This window comes from Thunnus albacares, chromosome 21 (assembly GCF_914725855.1).
Source record: "Thunnus albacares chromosome 21, fThuAlb1.1, whole genome shotgun sequence".
Lineage (NCBI taxonomy): Eukaryota > Metazoa > Chordata > Actinopteri > Scombriformes > Scombridae > Thunnus > Thunnus albacares.
This window is the reverse complement of record NC_058126.1, coordinates 27,026,289-27,036,353: the sequence shown is the minus strand read 5'-3', so window position 1 is coordinate 27,036,353 and position 10,065 is coordinate 27,026,289. Positions and strand designations below refer to the sequence as shown.

The following is a 10,065-nucleotide window of genomic DNA, read 5'->3' as shown; positions in this document are numbered from 1 at the left end:
TTGAGTAAATGTACGCAGTTACATTCCACCACTGTCAGTATCTCTACAGTCCTGGCTAACGTTACCTAAAATCAGGCAGGTAACTGTTGAAGAGGGCAGATGTTGAATGATGCTGCCACAGCGGGGCGCTGTAAACCGACGCTCATGATAAATGGAAGTACAAGCAGCTGATAGTGATTAGGAGGGAAGTCCTGGGACTTTACATTTGAGAAGTGAAATGTGTTCATACTGGCAGAGTACCGGACTGATGCAGGTCAGTTGAATCCTCTCAGCTGGCATCACCAGCTTCTGTCAAGTGGCTGAAACGTCAAAGTTTCTGGGATCTGATAGTATGGGAGACTCTTCAAACTTCCACACACTGCTCTAATACAAGTGGTTGCTTCTTGGTGAGCTGCGAACTCTTCTGAGCCACATCTAACCTGACACAGCGGACCAGTAACCTGATGGATGAGTCGAGGAGCAGCAGGGACCTGTCCGCGCAGCACAGCGGGGCCGCTCGTTCAGAGTCCGAGCCGAGGACCGGAGAGCAGCCGGAGCAGCTCGCCAATCTGAACTGTCTACCGGAGAGATACCGGACCGCCAAGTCCAGCCTGGCGGCGTACCTGCTTTGCTGGGCTCTGCTCCGATGGTACAAGGTAACATTTCCTCCTAAAAGTTGACTGTGACATTTTAACTGTGAATTTCAGTGTAATCTTAATAACAAATGCCACAAACAAGACTAATTAAAGCACATTTTAATTAAAACATTAACAAATGGGTAGTTATAGTTTTAGTTTTGTCTGATGAGACGCGTAACAATGGAACACAGTTCATTGCAGTAAACAAAGATTTTATATTGTATGCATATTGCCCAGCTTATAACCTGTACAGTAAGATCCAACATTCATTAGTGTCTTCAGCTCAGTTTTGGTCACAATCTAATAATCTGGCCAACTAGGCTGCACATAATCCAAAGTTTCAGTTTCAACTGTTCAAATGATAAAACACCTTTTAGAAACAGCAAACTGAAGCACTGCAGACTCCAGTTGTTGAAGGAGCACATTAACTCAACAAACGCATTATTACCATGTTTTTATGGCTTCTTGTACAATGTGGCCATAACATATCAGAGATTTTGCCACACTGTGGCATCTTCCCTTTTCATATCAGTTTGTATTGGACCATTGTGCTGCAAATTACTGAGCATTTATGGTATGGTGGATTTTTATATGATTTTCATCAGTGTGATGATATTTGTCAGCTACAGAGACATTCCTATCTGGTGGTTATTTAATCCATTAGACAAATTCTCAATTGACTTTCCTTCAAAGTAACCATATAACAATACATATAAAGATAAAGAAGTATAAAATTACACATACATTGATAGAGGATTTTATCCATATGGCCCACTGCTTATTGTTTATTGCTGCTTCAGCAGATGTTAATAGAACTTGATGATCCTGATGATGAAAAAGTCCATAAGTTGAATCGGGAGAGAACTTGGTAAATAAATGGTATGTGGTCTGAACTGTATGATCTTATAGAAAACAGACAGTTTTACAGGATAATGACAAGAGGACAGAGTGCACTAATGTTCTCAGTCAGGGCTGACTGGTGTCTGTTTTCTACTCTAGCAACCGTGTTGCTAAGATAGCAAACAGAAACACAGAACACATCAAAGCAGTTTGCAAAGCATTAGGGTATTTGTGAATGAGTCTGTTATATGTTAAGAACTGTGTAAAACAAATTTACACACATTAGACTTCTGGAGGTACTTTATGCCACACTAGTGCACTCATAACTCAGAAATCATCAGTTTATATTCCATGAGTACAGAATGGATATTGATCCTTCCAGAGTATAGCTATGAAAAGAGGAGATTCTGTTGAAATCTTTTCAGATGTTTGGAGTAGTTGACCTGACACAAACCAGCATGTGGAGTTATCAGATGGAATGTTTAATGTGTTTACACATAAGATCTTTATAGCTGACTGTTGCTCTTTTCAGTGGATTAACCAGTTTAGGGCAGTGAGCCTCATCATGACAAACCAGTTATAGAGGCCAAATCAGATCATCTGTCAGAAGTCTTCAAGAGTGTGCACAACATTAGCAGTGTGTCTGTTGCCATGGCTACAGGGCCCATATATGAAACACGAAATGATCGATTGCGTAAGCATTCATTTTATACAGTGGCACTTGAAAGGTCCAGCAGCAACTTAGTCATTTTGTGGCAAAAACCAAATCTCAAAGAAGAATATTCCAAACAAATGTGCAGCAAGGCCAGCAAAGCATGAATGAAATTAATCACTGAGTCTAAGAGATAAAAAATATGTTTTTATAGGTCCTGTGTTCCATCTACAGAAGTTCTGAAAGGTCATTTTTAATCTTGTTTGAAGATAACATGTTCACACAAATCATTTTCTTGCGCACCCATGTAATTATCTTGTTTGTACAGAGGCCATATTGCACACAAGTTATGTTGTGTGTACATGTCATTATCTAGATTTATCTAGATAATAACGTGTATAATCTTTTGGGCTTGTGGGGACTCAGTAATATTCACACCTAAGGTGCTAAGACTCATCTAGCAGGCAACATTTTCACAGTGGTAGAAATGTGAATTTTGTTGAGTTGGTACTGCTTTGTTATAACTGTGAGTGTTAACAGAATTCTCTGAACTGTTTCCAACAAATTATTTATATATGCAGCTATTTTTTTTTAGTGATTTACATACATTCAATAGCTGCCTTCAGTGGCAAAGCAGGAGGAAGAGATTTTGGTTTTTACAAACCAGTGCAAAAAAGATGGCTGAAAGGTGTATAACAGTGGTTACCAACCTCTTTTTTTGTAACCCCTGAAATAGAACCAATGTCTGCTTGTTACCCCTCACATCACAGATTATTCCCTTAATGTGGACATAAATTGTAAGCCATTCAAACAAAGTATTCTTCTTCCACAGATTCTTTCATGAAGGATTTTTACAGTACAGAAGAGATACAAATGTCCAGTATTTCACATGAAAAAAAGGAAAAAGTAGGCAGATGTTCACAGGAGTTTTTTCTTCAATCCTCTTGTGACCCATCAAATTCATCTTCACTTCGAGGGTTGGGAATATCCTGCTAATTCAGGTCAGGACCTGAATTAGCCTGTTGCAGGATGTTTTTAAGAATCTGTCATGTGTTTTCATTGCACTGTATTCAGTGATGTCAGCGCTGTAGTGCACCATCAAAGTTTGCCATGACTCACTGCACATTGATTTGACAAAACCATTAGCAAGCTTAATAAGATAAGGGCGTATCAGGTTGAGGGTTGATCCCCAGGGTGAAAAATGTCCATGGACTTGGCTCATGTTCTCATCTTTGCTGTGCTGACTGCAGGGACAAGCAAAGTCATGTCTTGAATCCGCCTGCAGGCTTCACTCTGTTCAGCAGCTACAGAGGTGTTCTGGCTCACATCTAGTCGGACTGATCCACCTCCTCCACACGCTGTCGGATTCCAAGGTTCAGCTCATGGACGTCTGCAGGCATGCAGCATGTACTCTTTTCTTCACTGATATATCCAATTAGGTTTTTGAGTGTGAATAGATCGATCAGTCTTCATTTAAACTGAGCTATTTTTGTTGCTGTTTTTTGTTGTTTTTCTGTTTTTTCACCTTGTAGTAGAACAAAAGTCTTGGTATGCTTCAGAGAAAGTGCTTGTTGAATTATCAAACAGTGTCTGAAATCTCCTCTGCGCACATCTTTCTGATAGTGGAATTAGGGGGGCTGTGTGTGGCACTTTTTGTAACTTTCAGAAACTGACAATCTGAAAATTATGCCCGCTTTCCACGGTGATTGGTCAGATGTGTGGAGGTGAGAAAATAGGCAGGATTTTATTTTCTCTCTCAAGTTTCTCTTTTAATTCTTCTCACAACTACTTGTCACTTCACATATAAGTATAGTTTCATGAGTGCATCACCATGAATGCCTTTAAGTAAAGATTGTGCAAAAGTGTGCACATTTATCCCCATTTGATTAATTATTGCATCTTGCCTCTCTCTAAGATGGCAAGTTTTTCACCCTGCCTTTAAGGTTATCTGCTTTTTTAAAAAAGCATAAACATGTAAGGGAAAAAAAAAGTGTGGATGCTGGGAACAGCTACACTTTTGCCTTCAGACATATTTGGATGACATGTTGTATAAACTTGAGCATTCCTCAGCCCAGAAATTCACAGTCAAATGGAAGTTAGAGTGTTTTTAGCTTCTGTACTCTTACACACCTCCCAGTGAGGCGTATGTGGGTGGTGTGCAATTAGAGGAGGAGTTTAAATTACATCCTTCAGATTTCATTGGACCGCTAAAAGGTGGGCGTGGCTAAGCAAATACAGTGATACAGAACTGCAGAGAGAAACAAAGCTGTATAGGAGTCACAGTAAAGTCATTACAGTGTGCAGTGGTTAATTTTGATTTTCTTATATGTTCCTGTGACCGACCAGCACCTGACTGAAAATACTGGCTGTGCATATTTGGTATATAACAAGAGATAAGATAACAGAATTAGAACTTTGAAAATGTATTTTTTATTAAGAAGATAGAGTCACATTACTGCAAGTTCATTTTACAATATGTAGTTTAGGTCATAGTTAAAAATCTGAATCATGATTTAAATTACCAAATTACGTTTCAACTAACTTGCCAGCCATTGACTCATGAATCAAAATTAATCACAGTGATTCCCACTTTTCCATGTACCAAGAGCCAGTTTCTGTAGATGGGGTTCATCTCAATACCTTCTCATTTGCATTTATCCACTACCTGGCTGGCAACACAATCGTTGTGGGTGTGATCCCACATGGCAGTGACCACATAGCTTTTTCAGGAGTAGTCCAGCTCTGTCCCATGGGTGCTCTCTAACTCTAACCACCACAAGATCAGTAGTAGGTATCCCCGACACAGAGCACGACATCTTATCAGTGAGGAGGAGGGGGGATGATGAGATGGGGGGTGGGTACAAAGAGTGCATGATGAGAATCCCACTCTGACTTCAGACCAGGACAGACACTGTTAATGCAACAGAGACCACCAGAAACTTCACAGGGAGTCACCACTTACCATAAACCATCTTTTCTGGTACACCCTAAAGACAGGACCCCCCTGAGAGGAAGATTGGAGTGATGTATGACATCATAATGACATCACATGTGTCAGCTGTGAGGAACACTACATCAGTGAAACAGCAAGGACTATGAACAAGAGACTGTATGAACAGCAGAAACAGACATTAGCTGTCTGTGAACACCAGTCCAAAACCTCTCACAGCATCCACTGTGAAGAGGTCAAAGTTCAGGAGATCTGCCACCAGAGACCAGAGACAGAGGTCACACATATACAACAACCTGCTATCATGTGGCCAAAGTTCCACACTGAGATCAGGTGATGACAACTGGATAAACTCCATCCTCAGCGTGGTTGACAGCTTCTCAAAAAGCTAATGAGTGGTTTGATGGGAGGTGTGCGTTCTTGCCCTGTCAGCCTTTGTTATAGTGTTACTAGAGTGTTACTAGTTAACTTGGTGACAAAACTACAAAAATAAGTGTAAAGTTGAAACAAATCTGAAATGTTCTTTAAAGGGAAACTTGGTTGACTTTGAAAGTAAGCTATGCTTTCTGTTCTCCAGCACAACAAAATCCTCCTGGCACTCCTCTCTAACTCTGTCATGGCTGAATATTTAGCTGATTTCAATGATTTTGAAAGGTAACGAAAAACGTTTTATTTCTCTGTATGGTTCTTTCCATAATGTTGTCAGGCAACAATCCGAGCCTGTCAGTGGCAAAAACAAGCACTTTTAGTGGATGTACATTGACGGCACTATTGCCCCATTGGATTACATTGCAGCCCGTTTCATGTCTGCTGGCTGAAGCTGTTGTTACCATTAGTCACTTAGACACAAAAAGATGGGAAAATAGGGTCCAGGTTGAAAAATACAGAAATTTCCCTTTATATGTATTTAAAAAGGACTTTTCCTTTAAATGTTGAAAGCCATAAAACACAATAAAGGGAGTTATTTTACTTTGTTGTTGTTTATGAAATTCTTTTGAAGATGGGGTTTACTTATTAGAGGTCTTTTTCCTAAAAGATAAATATTCACAAGTTGAATCTGTAGTGATTGACTGTAGGCACAGGAATATACAAAGTGAGGGGTTTAGTTCAGTAACGGTGCATGACTGTAAAATGAGTTTTTATCAGGTGCCTTACCCTGAATAACTGGTGCAAACTTTTAACTCACTGGCAGCTAGCAAGCTCAGCAGCTTGAGTTAAGGGATCACAGGAGGATACGACTGAGGAGGTCATTGCATTGCTTCTGGACTCGGTAGAAATTCCAGGACATCGTGGTTATTTTTTGGCATTGGTTTTTGGATTTATTCACGTTTTTCTAGAAGGACCTCATGAGGCATCAGCTGTGGATTTACTTTGGACAGAATGGTGCAGTGTTGTAACTCTTCCCATATGGATTCACTCCTCTGAGTACCAACGGATATGCTACATAGACTCTCACATACTGTACACACACATTTTGTGGGCCCAATTCATTCCGTTGTTCATTACATGCCAACGCTTTGTAAATACATTGAAATTGCCAACTTATATTTGGGTGTCTGGCTGATTTATGGTGGCTGTGAATGTTATCTTTGCACAGGGATATTTCCTCATTTAATGCTATATTTTCAATCCCTCTGGATGAAACCTTCAGCCCTTGGCGTTTAGTATTACCCAAATCATAAGCACCCTAGACCTGTTACCCGTGTTTAATGGTCCTTTCACTGTATTTAATGCAGTACGAGCCAATGGAATGAATGAAAGGGTTACACTTAAAAGTACAGATTTGTATTAGCTTTTCAATTGCCCACCAAGGGGGAGGTTCTTCATAGTTAAAGTTCACTGCTGACATCTCTCCCATCGATTCTGGTATTGCCTGGCTCTCCACCGTGCTCTTTTTTGTTCTATATATCATAGCCTTTAAAACTGTGCAAAGAGTACTAGCATGGCTTTATAAGCACCAGCTTGAAGTGATGCTTCATACAGACATGTCCTAGAAATACTGTAGTATTTGAGCAATTTATTGCCTGTGACCACCCTCACTTTAAGACATCATATAGTGTTGTGTTCATTTTATTGTGTCAGGGGGCTGCAAGTCTTCCTGATGTGGAATTCTGCTTTCTGTGAACATCAAAGCTCCACAGACTCACCATATGTTACAGTAGCTGCGTCTTAAAAAAGTATAGTGTTTTATAGTGCAGTTTGTAAGAGCGCCAACAAGCCTTTTTATGAGGCTATACTGTTTCTTTAGCTGCTGTTGAAACTTCAAACTGTGACCGGTGTTCATTATGAGACTGTCACCATGTGTTTTCAAAGCAGCTGTGATACAAAGAGGCCACATAGTTAATTAAAGGAATACTCTTGCTAAAACATGCATTTTGAAAATGTAACACCTCTATAGGTTTTGGCTCTGAAAAATTTGTAGCTTGCTCTTCTGACAGCTGTATTCTGTTTGAATTCGTGGAATAAGCAAGTGTAGCGTAGTTTTGAGTGACAGATGTAATGTGAACAACATCTTGAGCACAATAATGGGCAGAGGAGAAGTGGATTGTGATGCAGAAGTGGTTTGAGAAATTTTTATGGATGTTTTTGATACTTTTTATTGCTGTGAAAGTGGGTTACTATTCAAATTCACTGTAATCCAAATTGAATAAAGCATTTGATATTCAAAACAGATTTTTATCTCACTGTTTCTTTAATAGTTAATCTTATGAATGTCTTACAAAAATTATGTATTCATCACTGTGTTTTCCTTTTTTTCCTCTCTCCAGAAACTCCGATGCCAGTCAGCTCCGCTACAGGTAAGACCAAAGAAAGTGCATTATCTTCTTTAAAATTCAGTATCTTAAAGCCTTTGGCTTGCTAGTTTATTGGGATCAGAGTGGTATCTGTAATCTGTAATGTCCCACCTTCTTTTCCGTGGATCTACAGTAGCTGTGCCTGAAATAGCACACACTTTACAGTTTAAACCTCTGTATAAACCTTTTGGCAAAACCTGTTTCATTACTGTCGACAGCCACAGACAGTTTTACATTCAAAGCACCAGATCACTCAAAACCATAAATCCCAACATCCCTTACACCTACAAGGTCAACATGTCATCTATTTTTCAGATTTCAATCGCAGTATGTGCTAGAGCCGATAAAATCCAAATTCAAAGAATGTCTAGAAACATTCAGTAACGCAGCATGTGCCCTTATGTTATGGCATGTTTACACTGCTCTGCTTTAGCAGCACTGTGCCAAGAGAGTAACTGCACTGACCTGAGCTGTGATGGTCCTGCTTGGTAGCAGGGCTGAGCTGGACTAACCTGGGACAGTGTCCTCCCTCAGTCCAAAGCCATGTCTCATACTATACTGATTGGCTCAACATGTGTATGCAGGGACAGAGAAATCATAATATCTGTTTTTAAATGTTGTACTATGGGTAGCTTTTGTAGCTCCTAACTGAATCTCTGTTGTTTGGAGTTTAGTTTCTCTCTTACTTTCCTGTTCCTACTTTCACATATCTGCCTTTTTACTCTTTGTTGATTGCTTTTGAATCTGTATTTTCTGTGAAAGTTATGACTGATGCGAACTGCTACAGTTTGCTACAATTTCCTGCTACAGCTGCTTCAAATTAAAAGCTTTTCACCAGCTAACAACTGAATGGCTTTTGCCTCAGTGCCCTCCATCAGCTGTAATTAGCCAGGTTTACAGTCAATATATTTGTGAATGAACTTTCAGGTTGACAGTTGCACATGGTAACCCAGTCTCTGTTGTCTCTTCTTGCTTGTGGCAGAAGTACTTCCAAGTTTAGATGGAATAATGACATGCTTAAGCTTGTTTGGCGCCTTTGGCCTTGAAAAATGTCTGAGGGGAGTTGTCGATCGTTTTTTTTTGGGGGGGGGGGGGGGGGGTTCAAATTAGCAGGCAGCTACACCTTTTTTCCATTTTCTGTTTATCTGTTTAGCGCTCCATGGTTTAGCATCATCAGGTTAGGCTAACCCATTGTTGCTAACTTTGGAGCTAACCCCTTCACTTTTCCAGCAGTTGGGCAAACAACAGACGTGACTTTTCATGGTCTTGACAAGCTGCAGCATTTATTAACTGACACACTGTAGTCTTTACTGTACATTTACTGCCACACTTACTGCTAACCTTTTCCTTTGCTCCGCTCGCATTCACCGTTATTTTTTTGCTGTTCGCTCTCTCGCTTAACCACTAACTCGCTTACGCTCTGCTCTATCCCTTTAAAGGAGTTACGCTACCTGTAGTTTCCCAAGCAACGACATAGACGTTAACTCATGTTTTGAGACAGCGCTGCTCAGCGGCTCCCAAAAGCTATTGATTTGCAAATTAATGGATATTTGGTGTTATTTTTGACATTTTAAAAAAATATTTTTTGGCCTGGCGGGGGTTCTCTTTGGCTTGGCGGCCCACCAGGCCTCTACTATTATAGGGGAAACACTGTTATTAACAGATCCTTTCCCTCAATCACAGCTAAGCACGCCCTTGGTCATCTCTTCAGAGGCTATGTTCAGGCCCACAATAACTGCATCAAAAACACTGTTGGCACAGTTTAGACTGACTCAGCCTTTGCTTCAATGCAATGCAATAACTTACAGCATGTAAGACATGGAAGTGCACATTTCTGGTAGATTATTTTGTAATGTGAATGGCCTAATCTACCACTTACCTTGTGATTATGGAGGATAAAATGATTGTCACTGTGATAACGTAACAGAGTAGTAAAATCCTGTCTTGTAGTATTATAAACCACTATGCAGTGCTCTGGGGTGTGATAGGCCTTCAAACTCATAGATCTGTTTCTCACACTGCACTTCCTGTATCTTAATTTATTCTTACATCGTTACCTGAAACAACACATTTTTTTAACACGGTGCTGTTTTCAGTCTGAACACCTTGGCCCTTGGGTGTGTACATTTATGCATTACATTACAAACTACACAGTCACTTTGAAGATTGTTCAAATATGTGCTTGGTGAACATGTAACAGAGACAATTTGT

General features: G+C 40.0%; 1 protein-coding gene across 1 annotated transcript in view; it reads left to right on the top strand.

The window, feature by feature from the left end:
• The first annotated feature begins 204 nt into the window (after positions 1-204).
• Positions 205-10,065, top strand: part of arhgef4 (Rho guanine nucleotide exchange factor (GEF) 4) — a 138,951-nt gene continuing 129,090 nt past the window's right edge. Inside the window, exons 1-2 of the mRNA XM_044339539.1 lie at positions 205-635; positions 7,828-7,857. Of these exons, the coding sequence (XP_044195474.1) occupies positions 444-635; positions 7,828-7,857 (222 nt within the window). The 5' untranslated portion in view covers positions 205-443. The remainder of the gene's footprint in view (positions 636-7,827; positions 7,858-10,065) is intronic.